Consider the following 19,704-nt stretch of genomic DNA (forward strand, 5'->3'; position numbering starts at 1 on the left):
CCAAGGCAGAAAAGTTTCAAATCTATAAAAATTTAAAATCAATATTATAAATAAATAATTTTCTGCCATAACACTCATAACTAATAGGAATGGATGCCCATAATAGAGCAATATCCACCTATCACCCATTCATGAACCCATGGAATACCATGTGCTGCATGCATAGGCTTAATTTAATAGGGCTATGGTGTGAACTGGAATAGTTATTGTTTACTTGTTAGTGTTATTAATGGGTATCTGATAAAATGTCAACGCCAATCCATGTGCTTCACAGTTTCCAAGGGCATTTAAATGAATGAAAAGAGGATAATAGCATATAAGAAACCCATATACCTATACATCAATCGATGTGCTTCTTTATATATTGGATGATATAGTTTCTTTCAGCAATAGTTCTCAATATGCTTTGGCAATGAGAGTTGAGAGGGGATTTTGTGTTTGAATGATGTATAAGATTCACATAACCCTAGCTAGGTGCAGATGATCAAGCTCAAGCCAATGCTCTTCTATTAATTGCTTGTCTCGAGCTGAGGCTGTGCTTCCCCATTTCATCGGCTCAATCCAGGTAATTAAGGCTTTATCTGATAAGTGTTTTTGAAAATTGATTTTATAAAATAATTTTTAAGAATAATTTTTAAAGGTAATTCTTCAACACATTCTAGAATAAAAATCTGTTTGGGAAGTTAGAATATTTTTCACTTATTTTCCATGTTTCCAAGGCATTACATGATAACAAGGCAATAATTGCATCTTATGCTTAATTTTAGCATTAAATTCACTTCTTAATTAGTATATTGTATGATACCCTTGTGCATACTTCGTTATCATACTTTTCAATTAGTTATTGATATTTACAACTATTTTCATGAATAATCATAATTATGGAGCCTCTAGGGACATCTTAAGGGGCAAGAGCAAAGTATGAATAGACATAAAGTATCAAAATTGTATGAATATCAATGAAATAGTCCTATTTCCATCAATCAAAGGTTTTAAGATAGTTGAAGACTTAGATCTATTTAAATTAATGAGCATAAATAAACTTTTTAAAAATTAACTCTAATTAGAATATCAATTCACAAATTTTAAGAAGATTTGGACATCCATTATCTATACAAAAAAAATTGGAAAAAAAATGATGAAAATAAGAAAAGTGCTAAGGAGTCAACTTACCGTTTGCCAAAATGGCACTAGGATGATGCCACCTCATAAATTGGAACCATTTTCTCATTCTCCAACATCATTTTGTGTTGAAGATGAGTTACAAACTACTAAAGGTGCCACCAAGATCAATGGTGCCACCTTATGCCCTGACGCCATTAGTATGACATACCTAGAGGAAATATATATATATATATATATTATATTGCCTTTACCCTATCATTATTTTTAAACTCCCAAAAATCTTTTAAATTTAAAGTCATTTCAATGGAAAGACAAATGATAGGTTGATTCTCATAAGTTGATTACTATGTTGAGATATGAACAAATGATAATAACCCATGCCTTGCATGCACAGACTTTAAAATGATTTGGAATAATTAATTATTTAATAAACATTGTCCAATAGGTCTTATTTAAATGAATATTGATATATCATGTGAATGTTATTTGTACCAATTACAATATCTTTAAATGCATCATGGTTATTCCACGATCAATTGGACTACAAATGTATCACATTGCCTTAGCAAATTAGTGATCACATCTATCAAAATTTTCAACATTCATATTGTAGGAAATAAGGCTTTGGATTACTTTTTGATATGCCTAAAATTCAGATTGATTGTTTTATCGATGAATTTTCTACCCCAAATCGTGAATGGAATTACAAAAAATTTAAGAACCACTTTATTTCAGAGCATAAATGCCTTAACTTTCTTTTGTAAGGAGAAAAAACAAAATTAGATGAAATTCAAGAGATAAAACATCTTATAGAAGCATATTCTTTCAACCTTTTTTCAAAGAAAGTGAGAAAGAAAGTCAAAGATTTTTTTCTTTCTCCTTATCTCGCATTTTGTTGGATCCAAATCAGGTCAGTCCCACTTGGGCACCCAAACCCAAGTTTAACATTTATATATATATATATATATATATATATCAAATGAAGACTTTGATATCATATTTTTATATTTATGTTAGTTGTTGAGCTGTCAATAATTGCAAATTAATCTATTAGTTAGGGTTATAGTGTGAATATGTTTACATATAATTAATAAATTGATATTCATGGGTAGTTCCCACGGATATTCATGCGCTACACTTTTCCATATTGGATTTTATGGTTTCCTTCAGCATCGAGAGTTGAGAGAGGAGAATTTGTGTATCAACCTCGCGCCACTGCTGTTAATCTTTTAGTTGCTTGCTCAGGCTCAAGCTCAGGGCCTCAGGCTCAGCCTCAGGATCTGCTCCCTAGTTTCATCCACTCGCACCAGGTAATTAAGCTGTCTGCTCATAACTTCTTCTCGCCCATCAGTCTATGTATGATCCATGCGGAATGTGATTGTCAAACAATAGATTATACATTTTTTGTTTTTTCGTTTGTTTTTTTTTTTTGTTTTATTTGTTTTCAAAACAGATTATACAGTTAGAAACCAACTATATGAAAAGAAAAAAAAAATGTTCATGTCAAATCTGATAAAAATCTCAATTTTATTATCATAAACAGGTTGGATTAATGTTTTGAGATTTCTCAAATTTTTTTAGACAATTTATACCAATAAATTCACAAATGTTATGGGTGTATGTATTTCTTCAACTTAATTTATATATTTAGGTTATTTTTGGGTTTCAGAAAATTTGAGAAAAAATATGAGGGAAAAAAAATAGAGAATGAAAGTAGAAGAAAAGAAAAAACGAAAGAAAATAAAAATTAGTTTTAAAGTCAATAAATTATTTTTATATGTTTTTTTAAATTCATTTAACTTATTTTCATTCCATTATATAAAAATGAAATAACTTTAAAATTATATAAATTTCTAATTAATTTTAATTATATTTTATTTTCCTTGGAAAACCATTTTTTTTTTCTTTTCTTAATGCTTTCCGAAAATCAAACATAGCCTTGGAGTAAGGAATGAATGGAAACATCTTGACTTAATAATCTATACTTAGCACATTGGCAATGAGAAGAGGGATTTCTATATAATGGAAACACACCCAAACTTCTGGCAATCTATGAAAGTTATGTTGTGAGTTAAATAATCAATCATTTACTTAGTAGCATTAATTATTAGGGGTCATATTTAAATGAATAGTGTATGAATTGGAATAATTAATTATTTATTTAATAGTATTATCAATGAATGATAGTATTTAATTGAGGAGTCTTCTCCCTCATTTTTAATCAATAGTCTTAGGTTATATTTGGTTCTCAAAAAATACTAATTAAGGAAAGAAAAAATACATAAGAAGAAAAAAAATTATTTTCTCATGTTTATTTTTATTATAAAAAAAATCAAAGAAAATCTAACATAATTTTTGTGATACCTCAAATTTTTAAACAATTCTTAAAATTATTATATTTTCAATGTAAGTTTTTAAAAGTTCTAATATTTTATATAAAATTATTACTAATATTTTAAATTGAAAAAAATAGAAAATAGAAAGTATATCCAAATGAACACTTAGTGTTTAGATATAAACTAAATAGATATTAGTAAGAGATATGGGTGAGTTGTATGTGTATAATTACAACAAGATTGAGGGAGAAAATACGGGTAGGAGATTAGCAAAGAATACGGGTAGTGATAGCTAAAAAAAAAATACAGGGTCAATGGGTTTTCCTTTCATATGTATATAAGAAATTAGTGTGTTAGTTTAAAAGGAATCAACTCATGAAGACTTTTGTCTAATATTTTATATATTTGTGTTGTTGAGTTGCCATTAATTACATATTAATCTATTTGTAGTGTTATGCTCTGGATCCAACTACATATATTAAATGGATGGGTTGAAATCATAAGACATGTGAAGGTGTTTGAAAAGAGGAACCCTTGATTTATTAATTATATGAAGAGATTGTTATTCCAAAAAAGGAGCCCTCTTTTAGGACACTTGATATAGATTTCATATTCTTCTAAACACCCCTCTTCTCATTAGGCTCTTATTCCAAAGAGCATGAGCTTTGAATTTACCCTCTTCACATGGCTCAAAAATAGATGTAAGTCCTAAAAATTCAAAACATAACTGAAATTGAAATTTAATTATTGAATTGAAACATAAAAATTTCACTAATGCAATATCTATACATGTTATACCATTAATATTCCAAAAGAACTGAATTGAGAACGAAATATTATGTATCATTCAACATGTATTAAAAGAAGTTTTTGAATATTAGTGTATATTTGGGAATTATTTTTTAAAACAAAAAATACAAAAGACATGTTTAACAATAAAAAATTAATTTTTATTTGACAATCAAATACAGAAAACATGGTGTTTTTAAAGAATATATTTTAGTTACTTTCTATTTTTTCACTTGTTTTATGGGAATTGATTTAAGAAATAATTATACAAATATATAGAATAATTAAAAATAAAATGGTAGATATAAAAATTATTTTTAAAACATATTTAAAAATAAGTTAAAAACATTTTAGGATTCCAAACATACTTCTATTCTATAAAAATTATAGAACAATTTTCAAAAACTATTTTTCAAAATTGTTTTTTAAAACAGTTAGCAAATAACAGTTACCAAACAACACTTAATCACTTTTTATCTTTATTCAAAACGTATATCAGTACCATGCAACTAATTAAACAAAAAGTGCACCAAGGCAGAAAAGTTTCAAATCCTATAAAAATTAAACATCAATATTATAAATAAATAATTTTCTGCCATAACACTCATAACTAATAGGAATGGATGCCCATACTAGAGCAATATCCACCTGTCACCCATTCATGAACCCATGGAATACCATGTGCTGCATGCATAGGCTTAATTTAATAGAGCTATGGTGTGAACTGAAATAGTTATTGTTTACTTGTTAGTGTTATTACTGGGCATCTGATAAAATGTCAACGCCAATCCATGTGCTTCACAGTTTTCCAAGGGCATTTAAATGAATGAAAAGAGGATAACAGCATATAAGAAACCCATAACTACACATCAATGGATGTGCTTCTTTATATATTGGATGATATAGTTTCTTTCAAGAATAGTTCTCAATATGCTTTCGCAATGAGAGTTGAGAGGAGATTTTGTGTTTGAATGATGTATAAGATTTACATAACCCTAGCTAGGTGCAGATGATCAAGCTCAGGCCAATGCTCTTCTTTTAATTGCTTGTCTCGAGCTGAGGCTGTGCTCCCCCAGGCCCAGGATCTGCTCCCTAGTTTCATCCACTCACACCAGGTAATTAAGCTGCCTGCTCATCACTTCTTCTCGCCCATCAGTCTATGTATGATCCATGCGGAATGTGATTGTCAAACAATAGAAAGTACATTTTTTCTTTTTTCGTTTTTTTCTTGTTTTATTTGTTTTCAAAACAGATTATAAAGTTAGAAACCAACTACATGAAAAGAAAAAAAAATGTTCATGTAAGATCTGATAAAAATCTCAATTTTACTATCATAAACAGGTTGGATTAATGTTTTGAGCTTTCTCAAAATTTTTGAGACAATTTATACCAATAAATTCACAAATGTTATGGGTGTATGTATTTCAACTTGAGTCACATTAATTTATATATTTAGGTTATGTTTGGGTCTCAGAAAATTTGAGGAAAAATGTAATTGAAAGAAAATAGAGAAGAAAAGTAGGAGGAAAAAAAAATGAAGGAAAATAAAAGATAGTTTTAAAGTCAATAAATTATTTTTATATGTTGCTTTAAATTCATTTCACTTATTTTCCTTTCATTATATAAAAATGAAATAACTTTAAAATTATATAAATTTATAATTATATTTGATTTTCCTTAGAAAACAATTTTTTTTTTTAAACTTTTTTTCTTTTCTTGGTGCTTTCCAAAAATCAAACATAGCTTTAGAGTAAGTACTGAATGGAAACATCTTCATTTAATAATCTATACCTATGAATACCCGCACATTTAGTCATCCTCCATACATTGGCAGTGAGAAGAGGGATTTTTCTATGAGGGATTTCTCTATGTGAGTTAAAAAATCAATCATTTACTTAGTAGCATTAATTATTAGTGGGTCATATTTAAATGAATAGTGTATGAATTTGAATAAATAATTATTTACTTAATACTATTATCAATGAATGATAGTATTTGATTGAAGAGTCTTCTCCCTCATTTTTAATCAATAGTCTTAGGTTATATTTGGTTCTTATAAAATACTAATTAAGGAAAGAAAAAATACAATATTAAGAAGAAAAAAGTTATTTTCTCATGTTTATTTTTATTATAAAGAAATCAAAGGAAATCTAACATAATTAAAATTACTTAAAAACCAATGGATTTTTAAATTATCTAATCTTTACATTGAAGAATTAAAATAAATGAAATAAATGCAAAGTAGTATATAAAAATAATTTGTTGATTTTTATAAGAGCCAAATATTGCCTTAGTTTATTAGAGTTTTAGTTTGAATTTGGATATTAATTAGAGAAGTGAATTTGATTAAAGCACTTATATATGTAGCGCTTTTGTTATTGATGCTTCTGTTAAAAATTTTTTTGAAAAAATGCTTAGTGTTGGCTTACATAAAAATAAAAATGTCTATTTAAAAATAGAGTATTTTGTATATATATATATTTATCTCGTATCTTGAAAAATTATTTTCAATTTTTAAAATTTGAGATTGTAAAATTTTTGTGATACCTCAAATTTTTAAACAATTCTTAAAATTATTATATTTCAAAGTAAGTTTTTAAAAGTTCTTATATTTTATATAAAATTATTACTATTTTTTTTAATTTTAAAAATAGAAAATAGAAAATATATTCAAACGAACACTTGGTGTTTAGATATAAACTAAATACATATTTAGATATTATTTTAATAATATATTATATAATAAAAAACCGATTGTTGGAAAAATAACCTATCAATTGATTATTTAGAAATCACTTCAAGTGATTATTTAGAACATTTTCATTTTAGCACTTTATTTAATCATGTATCCAAATATTACCTTAATTAGGAGCATTATCAATGGTCATATTTAGATGAATAGTCTTATGGGTAATTCTTAAATGAATAGTCTTAATCTAATATATAGACTTTTCTCATCCCTCTAATGGTTTTTTTTTCACCCTCCAATCATTTTCCTAAGGATAAGGATCATAAGATTTCAAGATTTCATTTAGCATTCTTTTTTCTTTTGTTTTCTTTTCTTTTCTTTTCTTTTCTTCCATTAATTTTTATAGCTTAAGAATAAAAATTTCTGATTGTTCATGCTTACACAGAAAACCAAAATCTACATATGTTGATAATTATTAAGCTATGTTCTAGTGAAGAATTGTGTGATAATATTTTGTTCCTTTCCCTAGAGAAGAAAATGTCGCATGGAAACTCTACCCGGGAGATGCGGATGGAAGCGATGAGGATGTTCGACGAGGGGAGAGATGAAGAAGCTAGGGAGATCTTTAGGAAGCTCAAAGACACACAAGGGGTGGCTGAGTTGGCGGTATCGCGCGTTATGGAGAAACTCAATGTCGTGCTGATTCAAGAACCAGGGGTTTTGGTTGGAGTTGAAGAAGAGGTTCAATGGATCCAAAGGAAATTGATGCGTCTTGGAGTTATTCATGGCTATGACTTCACAGAGGAATTAATGGACGTTGCCTATGATTTTGAAGATGTGATTGATGACCTTGTACTCAGATCAGCAGCAAAGCAAAGGAGCGGAGGGAATTGGGAGAGATGCATTTTAGTAATCAGAATTCACAAGAAGCTGGAAATGATCAAGTCTAAAATCCCTCATCTTCCTCCTGCCCAAGTACTTGTACCACTTTCTTCAAGAATTCCTAAATACTTGGAAGAAATGGAGTGGTCACCCTTGTTCTCAATACCTAGTCAGAACCTGGAAGACATAGTTGTTTCCCCAGTGAAAGAGAAGCTATCAGCTCTGCTAGTTCTGATGGCACTTCATCCCGATACTAAGAAGAAGGCCAGGCGGGTACTAGATGAATTGGAGTCGCTGAGTAGTTTTCTGAAAGGCTTAGAATTAGTATATTTGGATGATAAAGCAGGGGTCTGGATGGAGAAGTTGTCCGATGTTTCCCTTTCTGCTGTGGTTGTAATTGAGGACTTCATCAACAATAACCAACAGCTCAGAAAGAAAAGCTGGATGGGATCTCCTTTCGGAAAATCCAAATCTCAGCATGATTTTGGCATGAAGATGGACAAAATATATGCTAAGATCCAAGAACTCTCAATTTCCAAGCCTGAGAAAGCCACCCAAGTACAGGGTCAAAGTAGAGAGTTCATAAAATCTGAAAAGCACATACCGTCACAGCAAACAACACAAAATCCTCATCTCGCTAGCTTTGATGATGATGTCCATGCAATGACGACACGACTACTTGCAGCTGATAAGAGTTTCCGTGTGATTCCAATTATGGGCATGGAAGGCATTGGAAAGACAACCCTGGCAAAGTTGATCTTCCACAATAAAGCTGTTGTGGATCACTTCCCATTCCGTGCTTGGCCATCTACAACTGCTTCTTCAACCATAGGTGATTCACGTCAGATTCTCCTAGACATAATAAAACAATTGATGAACTACAAGATGAGAGTCACGAGAGGTGCAGTGGTTTCTAGTGAACACGAAGAAATGATGCAGAAGCTGAAAGCCTTCTTGATTAATAACAGGTCTCTCATAGTTATGGATGATCCTTCTCATTTCTGTTACTTGGACGGCTTGTTAAGAGTGCTTGCAGATACATCAAACAGGAGCAGAATGATTTGGATCACTCGCAAAATGAGTCTTCCTCCAAATCTTAAAACGAGGAGTGATCCTCACCCATTGCGACTACGAGCAGATGAGGAGAGTTGGGCATTGTTTACCCATGCTCTGAAGGTAAGAATACCCTCAGAACTGCAAGAGCTGAAAGACAAAATTGTCAGAAGATGTGGGGGGCTGCCACTCCTGATCGTAAAATTGACAGAATCACTCTCGCAGAAGGATGCAACCATTGAGGAGTGGTCCAGAGCACTTCAACAGCTTTGTCATGACCAAGAAAAAGTCTGGTCCAATACCCTCTGCAGGATCTACAAGGATTTGTCCTTGTACATGAGGAGATGTCTATTTTCTCTAACTTTATTTCCTCATGACTCTGATACCCCAACAAGAAGATTAATAACATTGTGGGTTGCAGAGGATTTGGTGCAAACAGAGGGCAGGAATGAAGCTCCGGAAGATGTTGCTGAGAGTTGTTTGAATCTGTTGATCGCCCAGGGAATGGTTCAACTGTCAAAGAAGAAGCTTAATGGGAATGTTAAAACTGTTCGCCTGCCTGATGCCCTAACACAATACTGGTTATCCAAAGCTCAGCGAGCCAGAGCTCTTGGAGATCATATTTACACAAGATCTGAGTTGTTCCCAGGCAATGACATGATCCGTCGTCTTGTCGATCATCTTGATCGGGACGATATAACCTTTGATCATATCCATGGAGGTGACCACACAAGTTCAACTTCTTTGACATGTTACTATCAAGATGTCCTCTCTTTTCGGTCATTTGATACTCGAAAAAAAATTGAACAGGAAGAAGAGATAGGAGATTTTTTGAGGCGATGCATTTCTAGCAGTTGCTTCCTATCACTGTGGGTGCTTGATCTGGAAAATGTTTATAAACCTAAGTTGCCTGAGGCACTAGGGGAACTAACTCAACTAAGGTACCTTGGCTTGAGATCTACTTTCCTTGAGAAGCTTCCCTCATCCATAAGCAAGCTGCGGAATCTTCAAACGCTAGATATAAAGCATACCAACATCAAAACTCTTCCTATTTCAATCTGCAAATTACAACAGCTGCGACACTTGTACTTGAGTGAGGGCTACCGAAGTAAACTTATGCTCCGACCAAGTACTGGTTCTCTTACAACCCTTCAGACGTTGTGTGGGCTCTTTGTAGATGAGGAGACTCCAGTAAGAGATGGCCTAAACAGGTTACTCAATCTTAGAAAATTGGGATTGGCTATGTCATCTCAACCCAAGGCAATGCCATCACAAGTACAGGCAGTAACTGGCTGGATTCTAAATCTAAAGCATCTTCAGTCTTTAAGGGTCAAATCCATTGATGATAATAACCAGCCTTGGGATCTAGAATTGAAGCCTTTAACAGGTCACCAGAATCTTTCATGCATTTTTTTGTTTGGACGGTTGAGGAATCCATCAATTGTGTCTCAATTCCCACCTAGTCTCATCGACCTTACCTTATCTGGATCAGAACTTACAAAAGATCCAATGGAGTCACTGGGTAAGCTTCCCAACCTAAGAAGTCTTAAATTGTTTGCCAAATCTTATTTAGGGAAGAGCATGCATTGCTCTTTGGGAGGCTTTCGTCAGCTTCGAGTTCTTAAACTATGGAAGCTAGATCAACTGGAGGACTGGAAGGTGGAGAAAGGAGCACTGCAAGCTCTACGAGATTTGGAGATCAGGTACTCTGAAAGGACCACCCCGACGCTTCCTGAAGAATTGTTAGACAGGAGCCCTTTATTGAAGATTGATGTTAAACTTGCTCAGTAAGTTCACTACATAATCTCTTCAAAATTTTGTTTATATAACATGCTGAACATGAGATGATTGCTTAGCGGAATTTATAACCTGATGCAACATTGTTTTTTGCATGCTTGATTAGGCTGTGACAAGATATATGGGGAAGAAACAATGGATGTGACTACCTGTTTGAATGTTTTGGTCTACTTCTTCATGTCGAGCTTTGCTTTTCATTTCAATGTTTTGATATTGGAGCAGATATTCAAATTATACTCGTGGAGGTGAGTTCTAAGTTACAACAAGTAATGGAGCTCATTTGGGATTGGATTTCTATCCCTTCTGCTCAGTCTATGGTTGTATCCATTAATGGATGCCTCAAATGCATATTGTTGTGTAGTTGTTGGTAGAATTTATAACCTTTGTTTGTGAACTTCATAATCAGGACATCATATACTCAATGGAGTTCTAGGTTTGAATGTTTTAATATTTTGTTTTGTGAGTGTATTTAGATTGATTGGAATAACCATGCAGAAAGCTAGTGGCTCTAGTTTTCCGTGAAGAAGAATAATTTCCTCTTTCAGTTGATGACATTGTTTTGATCTTGTATATTGCGTGTCTTCATTTTTCTTTTATAAGAAGCCAAGATGCATTAGGAATACCAAACCGTTTGCCTTGTAGGATTGGCCATTGGTGATTTCTTGTGGAATTTATGCAAAGTCACGCATAATTGTTGATTTGTGGTAAAAAAAAAAAAAAAGAAAACTATTATTAGGTTGATTGATTTTGAAGAACCAAATGAAGAAATAATTTTGAATGAAAAACAACCGTGCTCTTTCATTACAAGAAAGTGTACAGATAATATATACATAAGATGAGAGAAAAAAATTAAGAAAGAAAAAAATCAATTTTGATGCCTTGATTCATGGGATTGTGTTAGTTGATTTGGCAGCCACTATACACCCATAAGGAGGACTCTTTGATATGGCCATACATTGAGCAAGATTGGTTTCCAACAGTAATGAGGTTAGAGATAATCCTTGAGAGCAAATTTTGGAGTTAACTAGCCTAGAGATGGCTACTAAATTGGAGTTGGTCCTTAACAAGTATGCAAGGATAGCTGAGTCTGTATCATCACCATGATTTGCATGATTTTTGGAATTAGCATGATTTTTAGAATTATTTCCATCATTAGTTTTACCAAATATCATATATTGCATAATAATGAGGGCAACGGTCGTATCTTTAGTTCAATTTTAGTATCAAGTGTACTCTCCAACTAGTTAATTATAAGTAATTATCTCGTACATTCTCAATTTTCTCACGTTTTTCATTTAGTCCTTAATGTTTACGACTATTTTCATGAATAATGATGGTTATGGGAACCTTTTGGGATATCGGGGGGTAAGAGTGGAATCTGAGTATAAAGTATCAAAATTTCATGAAGATTGATGATATAGTCATATTTCAATAAATCAAAAGTTTTAGGTTGGTTGAAGGAACTAGAAATATCTAGATGAACTCAAGAAATTTTTCCTTTTTTAAAAAAAAAATCTTGACGTATTTTTTCAGAATCAATCTCATCAATTTTTAGAAGAATTGGACATTGTTAATTTGTCTATGCAAAAACAAAAACAATAATAATAATAATAATATATCACGAAATATATATTGATGAAAATAAGAAAAGCTGAAGAAGGCAACATACCATTTTCTCATTCCTCGGCACCATGTGTTAAAAACGAGTTACAAACTGCCAAAGCTGGCATTAGGATTGCACCACCTTACCCTTGATCATTTCATGTTACCACTCCAGAATAGCACAAACCCACCAATTTTGGACCTTTCATAGCCCACCATGGGATCTCCCATCTTTTTTATGCATCTGCATAGTATACAACATATGACACAATATTGAAGCACCTATAAAAAGCCATTTTGCAATTGATAAGAGGATTTCTTGGAGAGCCTTGGACAGCTTGGAGGAAGGAGAATTGGTTGCTATTGAAGCTTGTGTTGCCACCCCTTTTTACCTACTATTTTGCACATTTTACTTGTATTGTATTTTATTACACTCATTTTCTTTTATTATATTTGGATGTATTTGCTTTTAAGGTTTGGCTTAATACATTATTGAAGTTGAATCTTAGATTTCAATGACTATTTTCTCGTGCTTTTGTTTTTCACTTTAATTCCATTTTCATGTTTTTGGAGTAGTGGTTTAGGTTAAGAATTAATAAGGATTTCGTAGAACCTCCCTTGTACCTATGAAATTACCCTTATTTTTTTTGTTATTAATGATATATTCCACTTGTAAGTTGGATCTTTCTATTTTCAATAAGAATATCATGCCTTGATGCTTAGGAAATGAAGTGTAAAGGGCCTCTTTGAGGGTATCTCAAGTTCTTAATAGTTGAGAGTCATTTTTACTTGAGACAACCTTTATTGAACCCTTTATTCTATGATTTGAAAAGAAAATAGGTATTGGTGTCTTTCTTTTAATACAAATAAATTCCTTCAAAAATTTTTAAAATTGCGTCGTGACATTTGAAATTATTTTTTTTTTTCTAATTAACCTCATAAATCAATTTGTGCCTTTTTTTTTTGTTTATTCTTGTAATTTGATGTTTACTGTGACTTGTACATATTTCTTTCTATTGTTCTTTCTCCCGATATCCCTGATTAATTAGTTAATTGTTATATTCTCTTAGTTCATTTAGTAGAGACCATAGGTACACATGGTTAGAGGATGTTGTACTTAAATGCATATTGTTGTGTAGTTGTTAGTAGAATTTATAACTTGTGGTTGTGAACTTCATATATAATCAGTCCATCATGCACTCGATGGAGTTCTGAGTGTGAAATATGTTTTAGAATTTTTCTTTTTGATTGTATTTGGGTGTGATCTTTATAGTAGAATAACATGCAGATGCTAGTGGGCTTTAGTTTTCTGTAAAGAAAATAATTTCCTCTTTCAGTTGATGATATTGTTTTTATATCTTAAGTAGTTTGCTACATACATATTGAGCAAATAACATATATCACTGTTCTTTTCATGCAAATAGCAAGCACAAGAAACACCAAATTTGTTGAAAAGATTGCCCATATAGATGGGGAAGAGTAAGATTGATTCACTCTCAACAAGCAGATCGATTATCCTCCACCTCTGTTGGAATCTTTATACCTATAACTTATGTTGTGATTATAGCCCATCCTCCCCACTAGTTGATCTATTTGGTCTAAATACAGTCTCAAAGCTTACACCATCCTTTTTCCTACTAGAAGAGAAAGAAGCACTACAGATTAATTTGGCCTTTTGATCATGCTATTTAATCTCATATAATTGGAAGCAATGGCCACTCAACCCATTTAAAATGAGATTTATCCACCTTTGCAAAGCTAAACTAAGAATGCATTTGAAAAGTGTTTTTAATCGAAGCATTTTCTTTGGAAATATTTTTAAGAGAATCTATCAAATGTTTCTCTATAAAATACCATGAGTACGTGATATTAATATTAGTTCTATTAATATTATAATTAATTATTATTAGCATTTTTAATTAATATATCTATATTGTGATGATGGTTTTTTTCTATTATTATAATATCTTATATTATTTTTGTAAGTCATAATAATTTTAAAATATTTGTTTTATATATGAAGTGTATTTATGTTTTTTTTTTATAAGAAACCTAAATACATCGCAAATACTGAAAAGTTGATTGTGAGGTTGACCATTAGATATTAGTCATTAATGTTTTACAAGTGACACAAGAGTGTTACTTGTATTGAAAAAACTAATAATAGTGGTGAGTTGATTGATGCATGTCATACATTGCATGGTAATAAGAGTAATAATTGCATTCTAAACTTAATTTTAGCATTAAACACATCCTCTATAAAACTTAATTATATGTAACCTTACATATATATGCTCAATTTTGTCACATTTTTCATTTACTTCTTGATTTTTACAACTATTTTTATGAATAATAAGGATTATCAGAGCCTCGTTGGAACATTCTAGGGCAGGATAAAAGTATGAGTAGAGTTAAAATATCAAAGTTGAATGAAGATTAATAAAATAAACTTCCCATTAATCAAAGGTTTTAAGTTTGTTGAGGAGGTTAGATATATTCAAATGACCTCAAGTAAACCTTTTTAAAATTTAGACTATTTGAAGATCAATTCAGAAAATTTGGACGTCTTTTGCTTAAGCAAAAAAATTTGAAAAGATTGATGAAAATTTGAAAAGTGTTCAATGAGTCGACATACCATCATGCCAAAAATGAGGTTAGGATGGAGCCACCTCAAAAAAATTGGAACCATTTTCTGTTGAAGATGAGCCACAAATTGCTAAAAGTGACACCAGGATGGTGCCCCCTTATTTTGACACGCATGTCTAATTTTTTTATATCACAAATTTGTGTTGCAATTAAAAAGATTGTAGAAGTGTTCTTGAAAATTATTCCCATAAAGTGTTTTTCATAATGGTTATTGAAAATGTTTCCAAACAAGTACAAACTGCCAGAAACCATTAAAATGAAAATTGCTAAATTAAAAGTTAAAGCACAACAAGGGTCCCAGAGCTATCAAGTATTCCTAAGTCACAACCACCACAGACCTTGCGTGGCCTTGTGAAATCTTGAAATGTTCACGTATACCAAAATGGGCCATGAGAAGCCACACATGGGTGAGCAGCTCTCCTCCTCGCCTCAGCTGCTTGGCGTGCTGATTCCATCCACACTGGCTTGCAGCATAACACAGCATCTCCACCCACACATCACACATCATCTCCCATTTCTCTTTCTCAGTTATCTCCAGGGATTGCAGAGACTTAGCCAGCCTGCAGGCTTCGAATAGCATGGACTTGCTTTTATCTCCTTCCACTTGCAGAGGTGGAACTTCAGTGTTCACCTCAAGTAACTTTTGGCAAGCCTCGGTTCTTCCTTCTATGATGGCCTTGTCCTTAAAAAACTGAATGCCCTCAGCGCGGCTGTCTCGAAATCTCATATGTCCTATTCCATCAGGAAGCATGGAAGGGCGCATGACCAGAAGATACAACATGTAGTCTGACACCAACTTGCACATAGCTCTATAATCTGGACATTTACCCAAGCTTGGATTTTGGTCTTGATTATCGGTATGATACAAGAGATCAGTGGCAATGTGCCAGAGAAGAATGCTCTGTTCAAAGTCTTCCTCAACGCTCCAGCCAAGGATACTATGACAATTATATTTCTCTTTCTTGAGTACCAGATCACCCCTACCTGCACATAATTGCTTATAAATTGCATTGGCATCTGATTGTTCCTTAGCACTATTTGATTTATCTGAAAGGTGTTCAAAGATAAATTCTTTCAAATCATTCAATATTTCCAAATCAGTGGAAACAGTCACAGAAGTCTTGTAGCTATGCTCCTCCAACATTTCATAAACACGAGAGAATCTCCAGAGAATTCCTTCATGTTGACCAAGGCGATACTTCTTCAACATTTCACAAATGTAAGGCAATCTCTGGACTGGTCCAAGATACTTGATTGGCTTCTCTTTGAGGCAGAGACTTAGTAGATTGTATTGTGCCATGGAATTAGACCATCTCTTGTTTGCTCGATCCATCTTAACCCTATCCTTGAGGGGTTTTTTGTGCTTACTCAACCAGAGCATGGTCCAATCGGAGGAAAGTAGTATAATAATGGCATACATCTCTAGAACAATTGCACCAACCAGCAACAATAATGTTATAATCAAATCAGTGGTCGCGTACTCTTGCTTGTTAATGAGCAAGAAGGCTACGGATGTTGAGACTGTGAAAGATAAACTCACCACACGGAGTAGGTGGCCCCATCTACAATAAGTCACACTTGCCTTTGTATAGAGCACATCATACATGAATCCAAGCTCAACTTCAATCGCTACAAAAGCTTTCTCCCAAGTTGTATTGTGGAAGAACGATTGGCTGTCCTTGCGATCTTGGAAAGTGAGAATGAGATCTGCAAATAATCGCTTGAAAGTCATGAACAAGGCATAACCAACTTGGAGAATTTCTTCATCTGGATCCAAGCAATTCACTTTGGTAGAAGGCTCAGCCACTGGTTCGAATGAAACATTAAATCCCTGGGACCTTTGCAAAGTATACTCGCCCATGATTTTGGCATAATTAGGCCCAGGGTCAGGACGATGGAGCATGGCCTCTCTAAACTGACTGCTGCTCGCAGACCTTAGAGCCCAAGTCCTCTCCCCATACTTGATGAGTCCGGCCACGAACATTGGGATGGCCAGAATATTAAGGGGCATGCCCTCCCAAGACCTAAGAAAGACATAACATGCCCCTCCAAACTGGACGACTAGCCCCAGCAAGTGTCTTAACCATAATTCATTATCTTCCATTGAGTAGGCTGTAATGGTGTCCGGGCCGCCAAGGTGAAGCAGTAGAAACGGTGCCCAAAATGCCCTTATGATATTGGTTTGTTGCAATGAGTCGTCTTCAGAATCTCCTTGGCTGTTGGAGAGGATGCCAATACAAACTGCTGCAATCCAATCTGCAGCTAAGTAAGCAAGCCAAAGGATGACTCTGATCCACTTTGAAGGTATATACTTCCTCCGATTGCCTAACAGTATGAGCACAATCTGTAAGAAGAGGCTAATTAAAACCAATACCCGGACTTCCCATTCATTCCAAAGTTTTGTCACGCTTTGGGGCAATATTTTCATTACTGATCTTCTTTTATTCATGAAGATCAAGCTGCCAATACCTGAAAATAAAATGGTGTTAATGTGTTAGATCAATATAGAAGATTATCTGAAAGCCAAACGATCATTAGACAATGGCTGATCAGTTGGCTTACTGGTGAGCTCACCTGTAATTGGCATGGTTTCTCTCTGAGTGTATCTAAGATCTGGGGATTGGAATTCAACACTTGCAGCTTCTGCTATAAAGAAACACCAACTGCCAAACTTCCCTGCTTTGACTCATTTCATTTAAGGGGTACACATGGATAACACAAGCTATGATTGATCAAGAAATCTATATAGTTTCTAGCCCATATTTTCTGCTCTGACTACCCTTGACCTTGAGTTTATTATTTCTGAAAGTTTAAAGGAAAGAAGATAGGGGGGAAAAAAATAGAAGAAATATAAATTTTTTCTTGCTTATAATTCATGAAAACTGTCTAGGAATACACTTCCACAAATTTTGTCCACTTCTTTTAAGGAATATGAAGAAGAATTCCTCTCTATTTTGTTAGTTTCCTTACTTTTATCTATGGCGCGCATCCAAATATAATAAAATCAATTTTCTTAAAAAGAAATAAAAATCTTATCCTTAATGCTTTCCAATAACTAAAAATAATTTAAACTGACAAGCCATGTCTTGTATGTATCATTCACTTTTAAATAGGTGTGATCATGTAAATTAAAGTATTGATAGGTGAAGGAACATTGAATCATGTGAATGATATACTTTTCTATTTTTCATTTGTTTAATGAATGAATCATGTGAGTGATATATATTTTTATTTTCCATTTGTTTTGATTTTGTTATGGTTGTTGTTTGTTTGTATAGTCTTTTTTTTTCTGATTTTTTTTCCCTACTTGCAAGAACAATCTGACATTATATAAAGGGTTCGTTAATAAATAACTTATTATTTATCATTGAACATATACTAAAATTTCTTGAAAATTAATCTCTTTAATATTATAATTTTCTTTTCATCTTTGTTCAAAACGTATATTAGTATTATGCAACTAATTAAATAGAGAGTCCACTAAAACATAAAAGCTGGTATTTGATAAGAATATGGTAATTTTAAAAAATAATTTGTAAACTACAGTAATGGATCAAGAATTTCTAATAGTTTTTGTCAACTAGAAAAATTGAAAGCCAAATCTTTTTAAAAAGACGATTTATTTACTTATTTTTTTAAAAAAAAAAAGTTATAAGAAAAGAATCGTCTCTTGAAGAGACGATTTTTAATAATCTTTGAATATATTTTTAATACGTTCTTCATTACCATAATTTACAATTTTTTTTAAATTACCACAAACTTATCAAAAACCCACATAAATATCTTGTAAGTCCTATAAATAAAAAATAAAAAAATAAATATCAATATAAATAAATAATCTTCCACCATAAATGGTTCCCATAACTCATAGAAATATGGGATGCCCATGTGCAAAATAGGCTTAATGTAATAGAGTTATTGTGTGAATTGGAATAATTATTGCTCACTTATAACTGTTATTATTACAAAATAGGGAAAAACATAATAAAAACACACTATTATTTGTTAAAAACACACGGGCCCCTCAAAATCTCATAATTTTTCTTCATCAAATATGTTACACCGCGAGTTTTTCAAGTTAAATCAAATAGAATTCGAGTCACCAACCTCTAACAATTATCAAATGATAGGTCATATTTAAATGAATAAACTCTATATAATAGACTTTTTTAGTGGATCTTGTCTAATGAATAATGTTAGAGGCTAATTCAAATGGGTAGTATTCTTAGCATTCATTTGAGAACATTTTCTATCTTTTTTTATTTGTAAAATTAGAAATGTAGAACATCTTAATACCTCAATTTTAGCAAAAAATTATTTATTAGAAACTTTAAAATTTGAGATAATAAAAAATTTTAATACCTCAATTTTTTTAAATAGTTTTTAAAATCATTATTTTTTTAATATAAGTTTTTTTAAAATTTGTGTATCTTATACACAAATTACATGTAACCAAATGATAATTAATCTAATAAATTGGTCATATGTGAATTAAAATAGTTAATAGTTACAATCATTGTCAATGCATCATGTCTAGTAGGTTAAGCATATTAAGAGTTTCTTTGACATTCTGATTCTAAGAAATACTTTTAGTTTAAAAAGTTTTTTTTTTCTTAAAAAAAAAAAATACATTAAGTGTTGGATTAATTTTATGAAACATTTTTAAAATTCTAAAAAATCACTTATAGTAAATTATATGTGCTTTTTTAAACATTTTTTTACTTTTCTAAAAAAATTTATTAAGCAAATAAATTTCAAATCAAAGTATACTTGATATTTAAAATT

The 19,704-nt window shown here is 32.0% G+C and overlaps 2 protein-coding genes across 3 annotated transcripts; one reads left to right on the forward strand and one right to left on the reverse strand.

The window, feature by feature from the left end:
* Positions 1–5,143: 5,143 nt before the first annotated feature.
* LOC104879484 (toMV resistance protein Tm-2(2)-like) lies at positions 5,144–11,119 on the forward strand. 2 transcript variants are annotated; one of them, XM_059737163.1, is made up of 3 exons: positions 5,144–5,365; positions 7,469–10,661; positions 10,778–11,119. In XM_059737163.1, exons 2-3 carry the CDS (start codon positions 7,477–7,479, stop codon positions 10,782–10,784), a joined length of 3,192 nt encoding a protein of 1,063 aa, XP_059593146.1. In that variant the 5' UTR covers positions 5,144–5,365; positions 7,469–7,476; the 3' UTR covers positions 10,785–11,119. The 2 variants fall into 2 exon arrangements, with proteins under 2 accessions (XP_059593146.1, XP_059593145.1); XM_059737162.1 differs by lacking the exon at positions 5,144–5,365 and having other exon boundaries at positions 7,397–10,661.
* Positions 11,120–15,114: 3,995 nt separating this feature from the next.
* LOC100852780 (uncharacterized) lies at positions 15,115–17,613 on the reverse strand. Its single transcript, XM_010652347.3, has 2 exons — positions 17,494–17,613; positions 15,115–17,388 (listed from the first exon to the last, which is right to left on the reverse strand). The coding sequence occupies exons 1-2, from the start codon at positions 17,504–17,506 to the stop codon at positions 15,236–15,238; spliced, it is 2,166 nt and encodes a 721-aa protein (XP_010650649.1). The 5' UTR covers positions 17,507–17,613; the 3' UTR covers positions 15,115–15,235.
* Between the last annotated feature and the right edge of the window lie 2,091 nt (positions 17,614–19,704).

This window comes from Vitis vinifera, chromosome 5 (assembly GCF_030704535.1).
Source record: "Vitis vinifera cultivar Pinot Noir 40024 chromosome 5, ASM3070453v1".
NCBI classification, from domain to species: domain Eukaryota; kingdom Viridiplantae; phylum Streptophyta; class Magnoliopsida; order Vitales; family Vitaceae; genus Vitis; species Vitis vinifera.

What these genes read in the sequence shown, in the direction of transcription:
- LOC104879484 (XM_059737162.1), top strand. Translation starts at nt 7,402, where the DNA reads ATGTTGATAATTATTAAGCTATGTTCTAGTGAAGAATTGTGTGATAAT.